Source organism: Oncorhynchus keta, chromosome 4 (assembly GCF_023373465.1).
Source record: "Oncorhynchus keta strain PuntledgeMale-10-30-2019 chromosome 4, Oket_V2, whole genome shotgun sequence".
Classification (NCBI taxonomy): Eukaryota; Metazoa; Chordata; class Actinopteri; order Salmoniformes; family Salmonidae; genus Oncorhynchus; species Oncorhynchus keta.
Genome location: NC_068424.1, coordinates 44771875 through 44792701, shown reverse-complemented (window position 1 = coordinate 44792701; position 20827 = coordinate 44771875). Strand labels below are relative to the sequence as shown.

The following is a 20827-nucleotide window of genomic DNA, read 5'->3' as shown; positions in this document are numbered from 1 at the left end:
CACCTAGGTACTTATAGATGTCCACATATTCAAGGTCGGAACCATCCAGGGTGGTGATGCTAGTCGGGCATGCGGGTGCAGGCAGCGATCAGTTGAAAAGCATGCATTTGGTTTTACTCGCGTTTAAGAGCAGTTGGAGGCCACGGAAGGAGTGCTGTATGGCATTGAAGCTCGTTTGGAGGTTTGATAGCACAGTGTCCAATGACGTATATAAGTCAGCAATGGGGAGTTAGTGCTTCCTACAAGAACATAGCTTGAAATGTAGCCTACACATTTTGTCTTTGAAAAGGCAGTCAGGTAAAAAGCTAATGTCTTAATTAAAGGGGCAGTGTTGTATTTTGAGACAGGCTTGAATATTGTTATTCTCTGTATGCTATAACAGTAATAAATAGTATTTTGTAAAGTGGTTTCTTGCATCATACAATACAATTTACAGTCACCTATTTGGCCCATGGTGTTATAAATCAAGTAAAAAATGAATTAATGTCAAGCCCTTCATAATGTAAACTTAAGTCTCATGCAACGTAGGCCTGCATTGAACACCACATATAGGCCACGGTAGGCTATATCATAGAAATCAAAAGCTATTTCCATGTGAAAATGTTATGGGATTTGCACCATTGGTGGTGTTGGTAGGCCAACATTATGTTCAAATAACCACAATAGCCTATTAGCTACTGTCTAAAACTGTAAGGGAACACAATTCTCACGTGTATGCTCACAAGACCAAACATTTGCTCAATGACCCAAAATATTTGAGAGAACATTACATACAAGTGAATCTTTCCCAATACTTTTGGTCCCCTAAAATGGTTGGACTAAGTACAGAAAGTCTGCACTTTAACCTCATAGTCATTGTATAATTTGAACTCCATAGTGCTAGAGTACAGAGCCAAAACAACAACATATGTCACTGTCCCAATACATTTGGATCTCACTGTATTTGTTACCAGTCTTTACTGGTTGTTTCCCAAACCATACACACAATAGACTTGATTTGGACCCACATGGGAGTTGAAAAACAACCATGACACTGGTGGGTTGGCACTCGCTTCTGGGCTATTGTTTTCCCACTCTACTGCTGCAGTGTTTAACACTTTATGGTATGCCAAACAAGGACCGAGAAGGCCCTTTTCGGCTAACTTGACCTCTCACTCTGTGCCTCCGGCTTCTGAATCATGTCACCAAGGAGTCAGACATGAACTGTGGGGGTGTATGTACAGTGCTTTGGGAAAATATTCAGACCCCTTGAATTTTTCCACAATTTGTTATGTTCTGAAATTGATTAAATCATTTTCCCCCACCTCATCAATCTACACACAATACCCATAATGACAAAGAAAAAACTATTTTTTTCAAGAATTTTTAGCAAATTTATTTAAAAAATAAAAACATCAAATTTACTTAAGTTCTCAGACCTTTTACGCAGTACTTTGTTGAAGCATTTTTGGCAGCGATTACAGCCTCCAGTCTTCTTGGGTATGATGCTACAAGCTTGGCACACCTGTATTTGGGGAGTTTCTCACATTATTCTCTGCAGTTCCTCTCAAGTTCTGTCAGGTTGGTTGGGGTGCATCGTTGCACAGCTATTTTCAAGTCTCTCCAGAGATGTTTGATCGGGTTCAAGTCCGGGCTCTGGCTGGGCCACTCAAGGACATTCAGAGACTTGTCCGGAAGCAACTCCTGCGTTGTCTTGGCTGTGTACTTTGGGTCATTGCCCTGTTGAAAAGTGAACCTTCACCTCAGTCTGAGGTCCTGAGCACTCTGGAGCAGATTTTCACCAAGGATTTCTCTGTAATTTGCTCCGTTCATCTTTCCCTCGATCCTGACTGGTCTTCCAGTCACTGCCGCTGAAAAACATCCCCATGGCATGATGCTGCCACCCCCATGCTTCGCTATAGGGATGGTGCCAGATTTCCACCAGACGTGGCGCTTGGCATTCAGGCCAAAGAGTTCAATCTTGTTTTCATCAGACCAGAGAATCCTGTTTCTTATGGTCAGAGTCCTTTAGGTGCCTTTTGGAAAACTCCAAGCAGGCTGTCATGTGCCTTGTACTGAGGAGTGGCTTCCGTCTGGCCACTCTACCAAAAAGCCTTGCCTGACTGGTCGAGTGCTGCAGAGATAGCTCCAGAGTTCCTCTGTGGATATGGGAGAACTATGTCAGAGTGACTTTCGGGTATTATGTGTAGATTGCTGAGGGGGTAAAAAATTGTTTATTCAATTTTAGGATTTGTCTGAAACGTAACAAAATATGGAAAAAGTCAAGAGGTCTGAATACTTTCTGAATGCAATATATGTGCTTGTCCTGGTTGTTCTGTAAAGGTTAAGGGGCTTTGGGTGGTGGCTGGACTTTACATTTACATTTTTGTCATTTAGCAGACACTCTTATCCAGAGTGACTTACAGGAGCAATTAGAGCTAAGTGCCTTTGCTCAAGGGCACATTGGCATATTTGTTTACCTTTTCGGCTTGGGTGATTTGAACCGGCCCAACACTTTAACCGCTTGGGGGGATAGGGAAAGGCTTTGGGTGGCAGCTGCTGCAGAATTAGGGCCCAGTTCCAGACAGACACATGTAGATAGAAGGGTGGAGTTGGGGCAAGCACTGAAATTAACAGAGATTAAATGGCAACCAACAGAATTGGCAGCTGCCTGTATCCCCCACAACTATTGCTGTGATGCCGGGGATTATGCAGTTACAGCTCTGCCTTTGATGGAATTTGTGGTATTATGTAATTTTATAAATGTCTTAAATGTTGTATTTTTTAAAAATTATTTGGTAGACGCACTTGCTTATGAAATCATGAAGGTAGTCATTGATCAACAATAACACTTGATTGGTCATGTACGATGTGGTTCGGTCATTGATAGGGTTGCAAAGCTACCGGTAATTTACCATAATCTTTTGTAATTTTGGTCAACTATACTTGAATTAAAGTATTCATATACAGTACCAATCAAATGTTTGGACACACCTACTCATTAAAGGATTTTTCTTTTATTTTTACTATTTTTTATTAAGAATCATGTAGTAACCAAAAAAGTGTTTACATTTTTTAAATGTATGAGATTCTTCATAGTAACCATCCTTTGTCTTGAAGACAGCTTTGCACACTCTTGGCATTCTCTCAACCAGCTTCACCTGGAATGCTTTTCCAACTGTCTTGAAGGAGTTCCCACATATGCTGAGCACTTGTTGGCTGCTTTTTCTTCACTCTGTGTTGCAAGTCATCCCCAACCATCTCAATGGGGTTGAGGTCGGGGGATTGTGGAGGCCAGGTCATCTGATGCAGCACTCCTTCACTCACCTTCTTGGTCAAATAGCCCTCATATAGCCTGAAGGTGTGTTGGGTCATTGTCCTGTTGAAAAGCAAATGATGGTCCCACTAAGCACAAACCAGATGGGATTGCTGTGGTAGCCATGGTGGTTAAGTATGCCGTGAAGTCTCAATAGATCGCTGACTGTGTCACCAGCAAAGCACAGTCACACCACCACCTCCATGCTTCACGGTGGGAACCACACATGCAGCGATCTCTTCAGCTACTCTGCGTCTCACAAAGACACGGTGGTTGGAACCAAAAATCTAAAATTTGGACTCATCAGACCAAAGGACAAATTTTCACTGGTCTAATGTCCATTGCTCATGTTTCTTGTCCTAAGCAAGTATATTATTATTATTATTATTATTATTATTATTATTATTATTATTATTGGTGTCCTTTAGTAAGGGTTTCTTTGCAGCAATTCAACTAAGAAGGCCCGATTTCTCCTCTGAACAGTTGATTTTGAGATGTCTGTTTCTTGAACTCTGTGAAACATTTATTTGGGCTGCATTTTCTAAGGCTGGTAACAAATGAACTTATCCTCTGCAGTAGAGGTAACTCGGTCTTCCTTTCCTTTGGCGGTCCTGGTGACAGTCAGTTTCATCATGGTGCTTGATGGTTTTTGCAATTGCACTTGAAGAAATGTTCAAAGTTGACTGACCTTCATGTCTTAAAGTAATGATGGACTGTCGTTTCTCTTTACTTATTTGAGCTATCTTCTGTATACCACCCCTACCTTTTCACAACACAACTGATTGCATTAAGAAGGAAAGAAATTCCACAAATTAACTTTAAAACAAGGCACACCTGTTAATTGAAATGAATTCCAGGGGACTACCTCATGAAGCTGGTTGAGAGAATGCCAAGAGTGTGCAAAGCTGTCATCAAGGTGGCTACTTTGAAGAATCTCAAATATAAAATATATTTTGATTTGTTCAACACGTTTTTGGTTAATACATGATTCCATATGTGTTATTTCATAGTTTTGATGTCTTCACTATTATTCTACAATGTAGAAAATAGTCAAAAATAAGAAGCATTGAATGAGTAGGTGTGTCCAAACTTTTGATTGGTACTGTATATAAAGAATCATTTGCTTAAACCATCATGTTAAACACCAATGCTATTCACTAAGTTGATGGTTTATATTTAGAATAATGTTTTGCAGCTTTTTCATTTTATTTCATTGTAATATATTTGACATAATGCCACACAGGGCCAGAGATAATTATATACCTGTGATAATCTGAAGTTCCCAAAAGGGCTACTCGATGTAAAATCAAATTTGTATTTATCACATGCGCTGAATACAACGGATGTAGACCATACCATGAAATGCTTACTTAAAAGCCCTTACCAACAATGCAGTTCAAGAAATTAAGAAAATATTTACTGAATAAACTAAAGTAAAAAAAAGTAACACAAAGTAAAAATAACGAGGCTATATAGAGGGGGTGCCGAGTCAATGTGAGGAGGTACAGGTTAGTTGAGGTAATTTGTACATGTAGGTAAGGGTAAAGTGTGACTGCATAGATAATAAACAGCGAGTAGCAGCAGTGTGAAAATGAAAGAGGCGGGGGGTTGCAATGTAAATTGTCCGGATGGCCATTTTAATAAATTGTTCAACAGTCTTGGGGTTAGAAGCTGTTCAGAAGCATTTTGGACCTACACTTTATTACATAACATCTTTGAAAGATACAACAATTTTGGTAGTTTACTGGTGAACTTCTAAAGTTTCCAGTAATCTATCCTCCCTCTGCAACCCTAGTCAGAGGGAGAAAGTGCAGGCTTTGCTGACTTGTTTGTGCCGAGCCTTGATAGCCATTAAGCCTGCCAGCGACAGCTCCCATCAAATCTAAATATAAACCTGTTGGACCGTCCATCATACATCCTGTTCCCTGCTCCATGGAAAGTCTTTCATGGGGCACAAAAATAAACTCCAGTGATGAAGACTAGCGTCCTAGAGACACGCTGTTTGGCGAGGTTTGAGACAGGGGAATGTGTGAACAGGTGTTTTCTCCATAATGACTGTCTGAGGGAGGAAAGCAGGGTCACAGACCTCCCTCCTACCCTCCACCTGTCCTCCTTCTCTCACCCTTTCACCTCTCCAACTCGTGAGTGTCAGCCTGCGTGCCTTCCCTCACAACACTACCAGGCCAGGCAGCCCTGTAAACCTAGCCAGTGGCTTTGTCCCAAATGTCACCCTTTTCCCTAGAGTGCACACATTTTGACCAGGGACCACCTATATAGGGACTAGGGTGCCATTTGGGACTGCGTCAGAACCAGAGGATCAACAGCCCCTGGGTCCAACCTGTTCTCCGTGTCATAGTCCATCTATTCCCGCCAGACTTGTCCTGAAGAGCCTGTGGACATTATTTATGGGGGTTTTCAGGCCACTGCATGCCACAGAAACCTGCCGCTCTTATGTGTCAACGGAACTCTTGCTGTCTCTTTCATGAGCGCGTTTGAGTGATAGTCCAGCACTCATCATGGACACACAGCCAGATGTTTACATGGTTAACAGCACCCTTCAAGGTGGACACCTGCTCCTGTCGTGGCCTGTGCCCATCAAAACAAGTGCCTCCTACTACTTCTATCCCATATACCCACTCCTTGCTTTATTTTGAGTAGCTGATCATTTTATGTCCACTGCTCTCAGCTACCTCCCATCCCCTTCACATCTTAGTTATTTCTTACTGCCCCCTCACAACCTTATTACCTCATCTCACTACCTTGTCAAGGCTATAGGCACCGGCACCATATACTGTATTTCAAATATATTGCTCTGATAGGCAGGTACTACACTGCTTGGAGTATGTCTATGCGACCTAGATAACAAACATAACATATATTATCAGTTCTCAGCCACAGTACTTGGACAGGCTTCTCATCTTACATTCCTAGGAGTTCTGACACACTTTCCACCCAGGAAAGATTACTTTTATCGCAACTTAACTGTGGCAATGATAAATGGGTCAAGCAAGATAGGATTAAGAGCAAACCTGGCCCTCTTCCTGCTAGTGGACACAGTGAAGCATTCTCAGAACACATGGCACTCACTGAACTGTCATCTTCAGTTCAGACAGTCCTGTGACCTTACTCAGGATGTATGTGATGTGTAACTGTGTGTGTGTGTTCACTCAGAGACAAACATAGATTTGAGCATGCAGAAGTAAACTGCTCAAGAGGGCCTGTGATTCAGTGTGTGGGTGTGGCCAGAAGCCACCCTGTCCCCCTAGGTGAGCTCCAGTCAGAGCTATTAAAAAGCCAGCCCTGTCAGTGAGCCAGCCCAGTCATTGGGCTATGATTGAATAGGATGTCAGTGGGTACCAAGCGGACATACGGGTGATGTGCAGGTTATATAAAAGCCAGTGGATGACAGGTGGTGGGGGCTGCTGTGTTATAGTCAGTTTTTACTGGCCGTTGGTTGGGGAAGCCTGCCCCCCTCGGGTCAGGTGATTGGCCAGTGGTGTTGGTTGCCCGGTTGCGTCAAGCAGCCCTGTATTTGAGCAGGGTTCTGGATTGTTTACTGCAGCACTTTTCAGCAGAGAGTCCCGAGCCCAACACGACGCAGCAAGCCAGCTGTGGACAGAGCTCTCCACAATATGTACCCAGGGAGTCAGGTTTTGCTCTTCGACCTTCTCATACAGACTTTATCGCCAATAAGTGCTCAGTCTGGATAACCAGAGAACCCACCAAAAAAACGTCAGGCTTGATAAACAAAACAACACGACTAACCAAGCTGAACCGACAACCGGTGAAAATGGCGTGTGAAATTCTGCTGCTCAGGTAAAGCCATGGGGGGGATTGTAACAGTGTGTGTACATTGTCATGTTCAATTTGAGATGTATTCAGTATGTGGGGATGCGAGGCTATTTGTGGCGTATGATGTTTTATGATAACTTAATGCAGCCCCATGGTATCTCTGATGGGTCATGCATGACCTGTTAACCTTTACGGATGAACTTGTTAAGGGTTCGTATTACATCGTGAGGGGGAGGGGTGTTTAAGATTGACTGACTAATTCTACAAATCTCACGGGAGGATGCTAGTCTGCGTAACCGACACGTTTTAACTTTAATACACGGAGGTAGTGTATCAAGGGTAAAACAGGTGTTTACGAGCTGAAGAGTGATGCCTGGTAGAGAGTGTGTGGGCTTTTCTTGAAGTACCCGCTGAAACTGTGATGTATGGCAAGCACACTGCGGCGCTACTCTCTGCCAGAACCAGGACATAACCTACAGACGCAGTGCTGAGCAGAGAAACTCTGCTGCATCACAACTACCTGGCTACCTCTTCTACTGCTGCGACTCAGCCACTCATACTAATAGCAGGTGTGTGTGTGTGTTTACAGTATGTGTTCATATGACAGCTGACTATGGGATGATGAAGCTAAATTGCGGAGTTGGAGGAAGCTTGCGGTTTCCTGGAGCTTTGCCTCTGGTGATCTTTTAGTTGGATAGCAGAACACTCACTGATCTCTCATTAGAACAGCAATAGACATCAGTAGGTCCTCAGCTAGCTACCTTACTGAACTCCTGTTGGTGTTACCAGTCAGGCTGTGGTATCCTAGGACATCTCTTCATCCGGCACTGTTAAGTAACCTTATTAGTGGAAGGAAATACGGACTGTTATGTAACGGCCTTAGTCAGTGGACCAGAAGTCCACAATAGGCATCAGCAGTTCCCTTAAGATTCATCTTACTGCAATTATATCCCTATCTGTCATACCATGGTTCTCCATGACGTGACTAGGCCAGACGCTGTTAAGCTACCTCTATTTTGAAAGGAAAACACTGGTCTGACCTACCACTAGAGCCCTTTGCCCTGAGGTCAGGTCGCCATACTACAAAGAGCTATGTGGCAGATTATATGACATTCCTCCTTATCCAAATCACTTTGGCAAAGCTGGTACGGTTATTCCACCTCATTAGGTTAGCCGATTGCGTGAGGCACTCCAGGGCTTATTAAAAGCTGGTAAAGCTTTTTTTGTCTCTGACTCCAAAAACCTTGGCTGGTGTTCAGTCTAGTCACACAAACTGATTTCTCCACAGCCTGGGAATCAGGCCTGATCTGAGTGAGTCTGATCTGATTCAGAACAAGTAATAGAATAACCCAGAGTGTTTGAGAGGGAGATATGCAGTAACAGATATCCCTGTGCTGTGCTCGCTGGCCTGTGTGTGGCCACATCCAACAGTGCGCTCTCATTGTTTCCAAGGCAGAGCGAGAAGGTTCGACTTACAGAACATTGCTGACTCTAAAATGACTACTACCTTGGAGTCGGTGAGATGGAATGGTGTTATGTCATCTAAAATTGGTAGACAAATATTCAACTCTCTTTCTCTATTGATCCATACTGGCAATTTCACTGGCTAAAGTCCAAATGCAGGCATCAATGTGGAGGTGTGCTGGAACTTTTACGTGACTCTTCTCACAGGGTCGAGCTGTATGTTTAACTTAACTATCAGAACAGGAGGTGTGATGGTGGGCGTCTGGTCTGTGTGTTGTCTGACAGCCTGAGGCTTCAGTGTTTAATGCCTCTTACTGCACTATCTCACTGTACGGCTCTGTACAGCTCTTCAAGGACACAATGTCAGTCAGTGCGGAATCCGAGCGCTGCCTTTTTCTCAGTAAACAAGAAGAGGGGGAGGGGTGACTGTGTAAATAATTAAGGTGCTATGGATGTGATTTGAGCTGCTGGGCAGATGCAGAGACTGAGGTGTGAGCCAAAGGGATGTATCTTTAACACTAGATAGGGAGCACTCTGAATCCTATTGGCATATGTAGGTCCTGTTGGGCCTTGGCTGTGAAAAGCGATACTGGAGATGGACCACACGTTCTAACATTCTATGGCGGGTCTGAGTCTGATATTCCCTACTGTCAGTGGTTTCAAAGCAGTAGCCTAACTAAGGGCCCAGTGGGATAGCATAAGATGGGGCAGGCCAGACGGTCTCTAGGTAGCAGCCATCTCCCAGGTTTAGCTGGTTAATAGATGGACTCATCCTAACTATACACTGGTGGATGGAACTGTTGACAGGAATATGCCAACACCATACTACAGTTAAACTTTGTGCGTGTTTGTTTGTGTTGCTTGCGTGAGGAGTTGACCCACCTTGTCAATATCAACCTTTTAGAGCGCCAGTCCCCCCGAGGTGCCCTGTTGGTTGCCCTCACCCCCAAAGGAAACCGCTAAACACAACACGGGTGTTAACAGCAGCGGGATAACCAGCAGGGCCAGTGCGTTATGCAAGCACAGATTCCTGGCATTGTTTATGAGGCGGACAAGCGCAAGACTGCTGAATCAACCGGCCCCTTCTTCCTGTCACAAGCAACGGCACTGCCTGATGAGAGGCAGGCTGTGTCCTGTTTGACATTTGCCCACATCAATGGAATGGTCCCTGTTTTTGTGTGGCGGGTACAGAAAGGGGACGCTATTTACAGTAAATGGGGCGCTGCCTACCCGCCAGCCCATCCTGTGTGCCCGCACACTGCACACCCTTGGCGGTGCCTGGGAGTAGCTATTGAGAGGCGTGAATTGAGTGACATAAGGAAAGAACATGCGTGTGTGCGTGCTCTCATGCAGTACTCTCTAGAGGTGTGTGAACTCCCTTGATACCCGGCCCTTTGGATGTACTTTCCCTCCTTAGGTAGAACTGCTGCATAACGGGCCCAGATTAGGACCCAGCTGAACTGAGGCCATGACCTGATGAGTCACTCCACTGCTCAGAGTTTCCAATGGAATACACTCAGAGAAGGGAAGGTCCTGGTTGACCAGGGAGGACGGAGGCGAGTAGGTGGTACATGATGTTCTAATGTTGCTTTCTGTTTCCTCTCAGTTCACACATCTCCCCCATCAGCGTTCTTCCAGGATCTGCAGAGTAAGTACTTAGCTACAACGTTCCCCAAAAAATACAATTTCTGCCATACCTTAATGCACTAAATCAAGTGTGAAATCAAAGGATCCCAAAAAGTGTAAACCGCTTTCAGGTTAGTCTGGGTCAAAGACATAGATAAAAACTGATTGCTAATCCACCAAGGAGGAGTTGAAGGGAACGGGAGGGGGAGGAGCAAGCCATGTCAACCCATCACCAAACCATTTGCGTCACAAAACATTGAGACTTGAGCACATCCATCACATGACAAGCCTTCTCTGGTTCCTCTGTGGGTGTAGAGAAGGAGCGAGTGATGCTGTTGACTGGTCGCCACTGTACTGTAGCTTCAGGAGGCTTGCGCAATGTACAACAGCTGGTGGCTAGCTCCAGGAGTAGTAGACTAATGCTTTAGCTGGTGGCTAACTTTGGGGCTAGTAATGCATTAGCTATAGCTGGTGGCTAGCTTCAGGCATAGTAAATCTTATGTATTAGCTATACGCTGGTGGCTAACTTCAGGCATAGTAAACCTTATGCATTAGCTATAGCTGGTGGCTAGCATCAGGACTAGTAATGCATTCACTAGGCTATAGCTTCCAGCTAGATTTTACAGACTACACAGTCCCGTGTTTGTTCACTAAAGCTAAGCCTTTATCCGTGGGTTTAAACTTCAGAAGCCAAAGAATACAGTAGAGTTCAGTACAGCTAAATGAGAAGGGAGTTTTGGTGCTTAGTTCAGATAGTGCTGGATTTATGTATCTCAGGACTCTAGAGCACAGGGCTGTTCCCTTTTTTAGTCAGAGTTCCCTGCTTGACCTTATTAAACGTGCCAGAAAGCAGGAAATGGGTCGCCGAGCGGTTTAACGCCACTGCTAATGTTTCTTATTAGATGGATTCAGAGGGTTCTTACTTTGGCAACAGAAGTTAATACGTTGTGCCTGTGTTGTTTCCGCAGCATTATAGAGCGGACCATCCGCGCCGCGGTGGAACAGCACTTCTTTGACCTCAAGAGCTCCATCGACCAGGAGATCAGCAGCTATGAGAGCCAAGGGTGAGCAGTGAACACACACACACTTGTGCTCAATCTCACACTACACGCACATAATGTCCATACACGATGCAAATGTTTTCACACATGTACATGTATCCATGTTCATACGAACATACTCACTTTAGCAACACACACTAACATGCGTTCCCTTGTCACCCATACTGTTGCCTAACACTGGGTGGCAGGCAGCTCCAGAAAGTTCATGTTACCGCAGTGCGATGCTGATAGTTGCTTAGTTAATGACTTGTTTGGTTTCCACAGCGCGGGCCCCAGTGCAAAGCGGGTGATGGGGCCAGGGCCATTTGATGGCCATGGAGAGGAGGGCCCGTGTACGAGTAAGGAGGGCCCCGCAAGCAGTCCCCTGTCAGCCCCAGAGACAGAGAGCCACTCTGAACACAGCCCACAGGTCCGTTATACAGTCAGTCAGTCACTCCAGGTCACTGGAGAGCGACACACACATCCCAGACAAACAACTCCACAACCTCTGGCCGTAAACAGAATATTGAACATTTACCATACCGAGCGAGCCCTGTCGCTGAATAGGGGCTATCACTTTATTACAAGGTTTTGTGTGACCCATAACAAAGATGTCATTCTCTTTGGAGGGCCGAGGTGGTGGGGGACAAGGGATCCCTTGTCAGATACAGACTGTCTTCTGTTCTCCCCGAGCACAGCCAGTCCATCTTGGTAACATCATAATAGATAAGCGATAAGAGACAATTCCATGAACTTTAGACATCCTACACAGAATCAGATTTAGCCTATATAGCATAAAATTACAGGTCATGGATTGGGGATAGCTCTCCTGGCTGTTAACCTTGGATAGAGGCTGGCTGAACGCTAGATAAAATGGCAGCTAGTTTCCGCTGACATCTGCCCACCCTCTCCTCCAATTCTTCACCACCACAGACCTGGCTGCTGGCTGGGCTCCACGGCCCCTCAGCCCAGAGGTGGGACCCTCTATGAATTGGGTCACCCTCTTTTTAAATAGTCTGCTTCCCCCCAAAGAATGACAGCAACATCTGTTCAGACCTCAAATACTCCTCCCACCCCTCTCATACATACATACCCACATACATACATACACACACTGTATGCAGTTAAACCAGGTCCATCTCCACCTACTCAGTAAAAAAAAAAAAAAGGGAGGCCGCCCTCCAGGAATTCAAGCTAGCGTCTCAATATAACTATTTTATTTTATTTATGTTTGCTGTTGATGCAGCCTCTGTTTGATAGTCTACATGGGTACGGTTCCAGGGTACCTTTTCATGTTGGTTTTTATGCTTGGCAAGTGGATGTTCTTCAATGAGTCAATTGTGATCAAGAAATTACATCAATCTAATACTTGATATGTTGTTTCTGCGTGTTTTTCCTCCTAGGAGGTCGAGGATTGTGACTCCCAAGGCGCCATCCTGGAGGAGAGTTCTGGAATGGACCTGGATGCCGCAGAGGCTCTTGTAGATGCAGAGAACAATATCAACACTGCCAGGTTGGCTTTAAACCGTTTAACAGTATTGCTACACAGCACAATTACCTCAACTGCTTAAATGCCAGGCTTTGCTGTCTAGTTTATTTCCTGCCTTCCCAGAGAAGGTTGATGGCTGGCATTCAATGAAACAAGCTAATCATACTGTTGTATGCTAATCGGGACTTGGGGATTTTGTTGCGGTTTTGTTTAGTTATGTACAACACAAACAGCAATAGCATGGCTTTGAAAAGTTTGACTTTGCTGTGGTGAGGCGTTCTTCTGTTGATGAGACTTTCTTGTGCTGCTGAGTGGAGGACACTTGACACGCTGTCTATTCTAATCAGTTGGAGAGGGTTTTGTCCTCCCTCAGCTCATCATGAACATGAAGCAAGCGTACACGCACAAAAGCCTGTCGGTAGTCATCAGTCAGCTGATCAATGGTCACTATGATGCATTGTGCATAATGCGTTGTGTTCAATAGCCATAGCAAAAAACGCATTTCAAACCGGCCAGTACTCATGTCTCTCCCTCTCTCTTGTTGCAGGCAAGAAAGCCAATCCTGTGACAAGATGGACCAGGCTGATCTCATCACCTGTGTAAGTGTCTGACAACCCCTTCTTTTCTTCTTCACATGACTAATGTGTATTGAACACTGTCTAACCCTCCTATTTATCTCTCTCCCTCTCTCACACACTCTCTCCATCCAGGACTCTGATGAGTGTGACCAGAACCCCAACACAGAGGCCAAGGGGTACCCCTACCACCCTGCCAGCTCGCACCACCTCCAACTCAGCCGCATCTTCCCCCACAACCAGTGGGAAGGTAACTTTCTCGCCGTTGTTGTTTTGTGCTTTATAGACCAATGTTCCACCGGGGACAGTTAGGAGAGTGATAGAGTGAAGTTAGTTGAAACGAAACAAAATGCATTTTCAAGTAAACCTGGATGCAAATGATTTGAATGATGGGTTGTGGTAGCTAGGTATGAAAGTGTGTTAGAAAGTAGCATAAGCTCCAGCTGGTTGCCTCAAACCTCAGCTCACGGCGGTGTTATCTGCTATATCGCTCTCCCTCTCCCTCTCTCCATACTGCATTAGCACCATTCCTAAACCATCTCCCCCTCATAGACTTCACATGTACAGTGCCTTCAAAATGTATTCAGACCCCTTGAATTGTTCCATGTTTTGTTACGTTACAGCCATATTCTAAAATGTATTCAATAAAACACTTTGCTGAGCAATCTACACACAATACCCCATATTGACAAAGCAAAAACAGGTTTTTAGAAATTTTTGCAAATGTATTAAAAAATAAAAAACGGATACCTTATTTACGTAAGTATTCAGACCCTTTGAGACTCGAAATTGAGCTCAGCAAGGTTCTTTGATCTGATGAAACCAAGATTTAACTCTTTGGCCTAAATGCTAAGTGTCATGTCTGGAGGAAACCTGGCACCATCCCTACGATGAATCATGGTGGTGGCAGCATTATACTATGGGTATACTATGGGTTTCAGCGGCAGGGACTGGGAGATTAGTCAGGATCGAGTCAAATATGAATGGAGCAAAGTACAGAGATCCTGGATAAAAACCTGCTCCAGAGCGATCAGGACCTCAGACTGGTGCGAACATTCACCTTCCAACAGGACAATGACCCTAAGCATACAGCCAAGACAATGCAGGAGTTGCTTTCGGACAAGTCTCTGAATGTCCTTGAGTGGCCCAGCCAGAGCTTGGACCTGAACCCGATCTAACATCTCTGGAGGGACCTGAAATAGTTGTGCAGCGATGCTCCCCATCCAACCTCACCGAGCTTGAGAGGATCTGCAGAGAAGAATGGGAGAAACTCCCCAAATGCAGGTGTGCCAAGCTTGTAGCGTCATAGCAAAGAAGACTCAAGACTATAATCGCTGCCAAAGGAGCATCAACAAAGTATTGAGTAAAGGGTCTGAATACTTATGTAAATGTAGTATTTCAGTTTTAACTGTTGTATTAATTTGCAAACATTTCGAAAAACCTGTTCTTGCTTTGTCATTATGGAGTATTGTGTGTAATGTGATGAGGGGGAAAGAACTATTTAATACATTTTAGAATAAGACTGTAACGTAACAAAATGTGGAAAAAGTCAAGGGGTCTGAATACTTTCTGAAGGCACCGTATGCACCTGCAAGGGAGAGGCCATGGTAAGTAGGAGATCTTCATTCATTCATCCTTCCCTCCCTCTTCCTCCCTCATCTTCCCTCTCTTTAGTAATCCAGGCCTTCAGAGAGACTAATCCAGAGAGCTCGATCTCCCTCCCGGGCGACCCACTTAGGGCTAGCTGACTCTCTTTGTTGTTAATCACACAATGAGTCAGTCAAGTTCATCACACCTCACCAGTATCTTAGAGTTCCAGAGAGGAAGGCCCGTTAGCCCCATAGAGTAAACCTTCTCCTGCCCCACACCTGCTCCAGGCTTGACCCTTCACTGCCTCATGTGTGTCAGTGCACCACTTCCGCGTGCTGAAAATCCCCAAAACTCCACCCTCAGTAATTCAATTTATGTGCACGTTATAAGTGTCAAATGATGCACCAGGCCACAAGTGTTTTGTGGCTGTCTTCCAACTCTCCATCCTTCTCTCTCCTGTCTCTAGATGTGTCCAGAATGACAGTGTGCTTTCCCTGGCCCTATCCCGGGACATTATATGTATATCTGTGTGTTTGTGTCCTGTCTCTTTTAGATCCTGGAGCTACAGTGCTGGCAATGGTAACATTTTTCTCCAACTTATCCAATGACTCATGTTACATTCCGAGACTCACCTGTGTTTATCTTTGTGTCCCGGCCAGACCCAGTGCCAGCCTACAAGTCATGGCAGGACGAGAGTGACTCTGGCGAGGCCCAGCTGTCCCCCCTGGCGGGGCGCATGGTGCCCTTGCCCCACGAGGAGGACGCTCACCCCCTCATGGCCCGCCGGTTCCTGGACTTTGGCCACAGCCAACGGTTCCTGCAGCACTCCGACCCCGACGCAACCTCGCCCACCAAAGCCCACCACTCCCTAGGGAGGTGAGACCACACACACACTGACAAATCCGGAATGATAATTTGTACAGACATGACAGGCAGCTTTGATGTTTTCCTGTTTAGTTATTCTAGCTGATGAACAGATTGCTTATGGCTCATTACGATTATTCGTTATGATTCCGGTATAAGCAGTGTTTCAAGGAGGATATGTGCTTTACACACTGTATGTAGAGCATAGATGGGGTTTTGCATTGATACTGCAGGTGCAGGTCAACCACCTCCTCTCTCACTTGCCTCCATCGTTGTGTCCCCCTCATCTAGGCCTCGCCGTGCCTCCTTCAGTTCCAAAGAGAGCGGTTTGAGGAACGACTCTGTCTCCCACCAGCTCACCAAAAAACTACAGAGCCTCAAGAAGAAGATCAAACAATTTGAGGAACAGTTTGAGAACGAGAGGAACTACAAGGTAAGAAAAATACTTCAATATGAGGAACAAGTTAGTGTTAAGAAATATTGAATAGTTACTGTCGCTAGTGTCATACTTCACCATTAGACTTGGATACTTCTATTCACTGTCCTCCACTTCCCCAAGCCGTCTCATGGAGATAGAGCAGCTAACCCAAAGGTCCTCAAGTGGATGACAGACCTCACCAAAATCCGCAAACAGTTAAAAGGTAAGAGCAGTCTCTGTGTCTGTATGGTCACGTTAGGGGGAGTGGGAGGGTGCTTGGTTCCATGACAGGGGTGGGGTGGGCGGGGCGGGTGAACTTCTGTGTGCCATCCTGTTCCTCCCCTGGGCAGCCTGGTCCTGCCCTGACCCACCTGCTCGCCTGACTGCCCAGTCGTGGCAGAGCTGGGTCAGTCTCACATCACTGCATGCATGCGTGTTAGAGTACACACCAACTGTGGCTCTCACATGTGGCCTTCCTTCACTGTGTTGGTCCATTTGTGAAAGTCCCCCCACCCCCTCCACCCATCTATATCCATTCCATATGAACGCCCCCTCAATCAGGAGATGCAAAGCCGAATAAGTTTCTCTCTCTTCTTTAAAATAAAAAAAAACGGACGTCCCTCATCGGCAGGAAGACCACATCTCTTTCCCAAAGGGTCCCTGAGGCACCAGGCGGTGCTTCAGTCATACAGACGTCACCACCCCTCCTCCTCCGCCCCGAACACATCCCATTTTACACTTGCACGCCCCCTCACTGCCTGTAGACAGGCACCCTACCTATGTAAGTACACTCTTAACAGCAGTAAGTAGAAACCAAAAACACTTCCAACTTGTTAAGTTTGAACTGCAGGTAGACTCTCTCTCTGCCTCTTCTTTCTCTCTTCTTATAGCTCTGTTTTCCTCTCGCTTTCTCTTTTTCTCTACCTTTTACTCTTGTGCGTTCTCTCTCTTACTGTCTCTCTCTCTGTCTCTTTCTCTCTTTCTCTTTCTCTCTCTCCTTCTCTTTCTCTCCCCCTCTCTCTCTCTTACTGTCTCTCTCTTTCTCTCCCCCTCTCTCTCTCTTACTGTCTCTCTCTTTCTCTCTTTCTCTCTCTCCTTCTTTCTCTCTCCTTCTCTCTATCTCTTTCTCTATCTCTTTCTCTGTCTCTCTCTCTGTCTCTCTCTCTGTCTCTCTCTCTGTCTCTCTCTCTGTCTCTCTCTCTGTCTCTCTCTCTGTCTCTCTCTCTGTCTCTCTCTCTGTCTCTCTCTCTGTCTCTCTCTCTGTCTCTCTCTCTGTCTCTCTCTCTGTCTCTCTCTCTGTCTCTCTCTCTGTCTCTCTCTCTGTCTCTCTCTCTGTCTCTCTCTCTGTCTCTCTCTCTGTCTCTCTCTCTGTCTCTCTCTCTGTCTCTTTCTCTCTCTGTCTCTTTCTCTCTCTGTCTCTTTCTCTCTCTGTCTCTTTCTCTCTCTGTCTCTTTCTCTCTCTGTCTCTTTCTCTCTCTGTCTCTTTTTCTCTCTCTGTCTCTCTTGCTGTCTCTTTCTCTCTCGCTGTCTCTCTCGCTGTCTCTTTCTCTCGCTGTCTCTTTCTCTCTCTCTCTTTCTCTCGCTTTCTCTCTCTCTCTTTCTCTCTCTCTCTTTCTCTCTCTGTCTCTTTCTCTCTCTGTCTTTCTCTCTCTGTCTCTTTCTCTCTCTGTCTCTCTTGCTGTCTCTTTCTCTCGCTGTCTCTCTCGCTGTCTCTTTCTCTCTCTGTCTCTTTCTCTCTCTGTCTCTTTCTCTCTCTCTCTTTCTCTCTCTGTCTCTTTCTCTCTCTCTCTTTCTCTCTCTCTCTTTCTCTCTCTGTCTCTTTCTCTCTCTCTCTCTTTCTCTCTCTGTCTCTTTCTCTCTCTCTCTGTCTCTCTCTCTGTCTCTTTCTCTCTCTGTCTCTTTCTCTCTCTGTCTCTTTCTCTCTCTGTCTCTCTCTGTCTTTCTCTCTCTGTCTCTCTCTCTCTCTGTCTCTTTCTCTCTCTGTCTCTTTCTCTCTCTGTCTCTTTCTCTCTCTGTCTCTTTCTCTCTCTGTCTCTCTCGCTGTCTCTCTCGCTGTTTGATGCGCTCCACTGGTCAAACAGAAGCATATCCCACAGTCTCAGGGGTTTGGCAGTATGTCATGTACTCTGTAGTGTTGTTATTTGGGTGTGAATTCTGCGGTGAACATCTTTGTGGGTGGGAGTCTAGCCAAAGTGTGAAAGCTGGATTCCTTGAATGGACGTGGTCCTTGAGAACATCCCTTTTTTGACGTTGCAGAAATACCTCCGTGCAGACAGACTGGTTTGTTTAATTTGCTGTTCATCCATCCCCTGCTGTGGTTTCAGACAAGACCTGTAGTAGTTTGGCATGTTTGTGTGGGTCTGTGGTTGGTCGTCAGGGCTATCCCCTTTTTCGGGTCTCTGGCAGACAGACGTGAGGACTCATGGCAGCTGCAATAACAGCCCATCAAGCACCTGCATGCCCACTTTCAACTATGTGAACTAACCTCTCTGTTCCTCAGTCACCCTCATGTCTTTTCTCTCTCTCTCCCCCCCCAGATGCCAAACACAAAGAGGCTGAGCTGACTCCTCAGACGCGGCCACGCAGCAACACCTTGCCCAAGAGCTTTGGTTCCACCCTGGCAGTCCACGAAGTTGTTGAAGAAGCCAAGGGCCACCGGCCCACCAAAGAGGAGACCCTGGACCTCATCCAGCGCCGCGTCAAGGGCAAGAGAGAGGAGGACGGCTGGCCAGAGGACATCAAGGTGAGACCGGTGAAAATGCTCAGTCTTAGAGAGGCCGTAGAGACACTTGGAATAGAACCCTACAGCTGTACAATCCAATGAGTCCTGTCCTCAGACATACATTTACAAGCGTCAATCAATATTGTGCCAATTGCTAATGTTTCCTTTCTCTCCATGTAGAAAATGACCAAGGAGGAGCTGTCGTGTGAGAAGACGGTCCTACAGAAGAACCTCCTGCACTACGAGGGACTACACGGCCGACCTGTGACCAGAGAGGAGAGGCTGGTGGTCAAACCGCTGTACGACCGCTACCGTCTGGTCAAGCAGATGCTCACCCGCGTCAGCATCACCCCCATTATCGCTTCCCCCTCCAGCAAAAGACGCAACCAGACCCTGCAGCCCATCATCGAGGGCGAGACGGCCCACTTCTGCGACGAAATCGAGGAGGAGGATGAGGGCGAGGAGGAGGCTATAGCCGAGGAGGTCCAGAGTTCAGGGTCGGAGGTGATCATGGCTCTAGACCCAGTGTGCCAGCCCCAGACCAGCTCCCAGAGAGACAGCGACAGCCTGCTCAGGCCCAAGATGGAGGAGACCTCTGGGAAACTGGCCCTGGACCTGCGACTGTCCAGCTCCAACGCCTCGTCCATGTGAGCATAGACACACTCGCAAACATCCACTACACTCAATTCACAACAGCCTCCTCAATAATCTTAATACAGTAACCAGTGTAGCTCTGCCATGTTTGCTACACATTAACACAACTGAACATCCACACAAACGCGTTCGGCCGTGGAGGTTAAATGGGTTCTGGCCGTCATATGACGTCTATTTAAAGCACCTGGAACAGGGTTCATATCTACTACAGTCGCTGGTCTTAGGAGCTCAAGCAGGATAAAGCAGTAATCTGTTTAGGGGCGTTAGCCAGCTCATAGCCCCGGGCAAGCAGCAGAGAGAGCTGCCAGGCCTGCTCTAAGCCCAGGCAGCAGGGCTGGTTCAGGTGCCATGACCCTAGGTCCTAACCTAACCTGACCTCTGTAATCTGGTCTCGGTATGCCCCGGCCACAGTTTGACCTGCTTCCATGCCCACACAGGGCCACTGCCAATTAATTTCCTGTCCCTGAACTCACACTGACTTCCTGTTTTGATATGAGGCCCCCTCACTTAGTGCACTAATGTAGGCCTTCTGTATCCCATAGGCCCGAGCTCCTGGAGCAGCTGTGGAAGACCCGGGCAGAGAAGAAGAAGTTGAGGAAGACTATCCGCGAGTTTGAAGACGAGTTCTACCAGCAGAACGGCAGGTTGGTACACAAACAGTCCTACAAACAGTGGTGCTGAAGCTTTAGCACCTGCGTCAACAATAGTCTTGGTGACAGAGGAAGAGCTTGAGATGATTGGTTGAGTGGAGCCCTGTTTGATCCTAACTTATTTACAACAACTGCTTGTTTTGTTTGATTGTGCAACCCATTGGGATGCAGTGAACGGGCCCATATCCAACTGGTGTCTCAGACCTTCTCGCTCTCCTCCTACAGGAATGTCCAGAAGGAGGACAGGCTCCCCATGATGGATGAATACAAAGAGTATAAACGGATCAAGGCCAAACTGCGTCTGCTGGAGGTGCTCATCAGCAAGCAGGACTCCTCCAAGTCCATCTAGAGAGGGAGCGGCCACCCTGCTTCATCCCACCGGACACAGAGGGTCAACTGCCTCACCCCGGGCATACATGTCACCCCTACATGGCCCATACCCCTCCCCATCCCGTATCAACCATCCCCCTACCTGCACCGCTGAGGGAAGGCATGTCAGCCACCGTGTCCCGCTGCTGTCTCACCACCACAACCCATCTGTTTCTACCACCGCCAGCTCATGTACAGTAAAGGGGTCCTCACTGGGGACTCTGAGGGAGAAGAGTCACATCTTCATTCCACCAGTCAAGACTCAACACACCCCTTTTT

General features: G+C 46.3%; 1 protein-coding gene across 4 annotated transcripts in view; it reads left to right on the top strand.

Moving 5' to 3' along the window:
• fam13b (family with sequence similarity 13 member B) overlaps window positions 1-20827 on the top strand; it is a 79737-nt gene extending 58910 nt beyond the window's left edge. For 2 of the 4 annotated variants that reach the window (XM_035762086.2, XM_035762093.2), the window contains exons 8-21: window positions 10158-10199; window positions 11146-11241; window positions 11503-11647; window positions 12621-12730; window positions 13254-13305; window positions 13417-13531; window positions 15531-15747; window positions 16027-16168; window positions 16295-16376; window positions 16785-16934; window positions 18691-18896; window positions 19056-19522; window positions 20072-20173; window positions 20405-20827. In XM_035762086.2, the coding sequence (XP_035617979.1) occupies window positions 10158-10199; window positions 11146-11241; window positions 11503-11647; window positions 12621-12730; window positions 13254-13305; window positions 13417-13531; window positions 15531-15747; window positions 16027-16168; window positions 16295-16376; window positions 16785-16934; window positions 18691-18896; window positions 19056-19522; window positions 20072-20173; window positions 20405-20528 (2050 nt within the window). In that variant the 3' untranslated portion in view covers window positions 20529-20827. The remainder of the gene's footprint in view (window positions 1-10157; window positions 10200-11145; window positions 11242-11502; window positions 11648-12620; window positions 12731-13253; window positions 13306-13416; window positions 13532-15530; window positions 15748-16026; window positions 16169-16294; window positions 16377-16784; window positions 16935-18690; window positions 18897-19055; window positions 19523-20071; window positions 20174-20404) is intronic. The other 2 variants (XM_035762100.2, XM_035762110.2) reach the window with 2 other exon arrangements.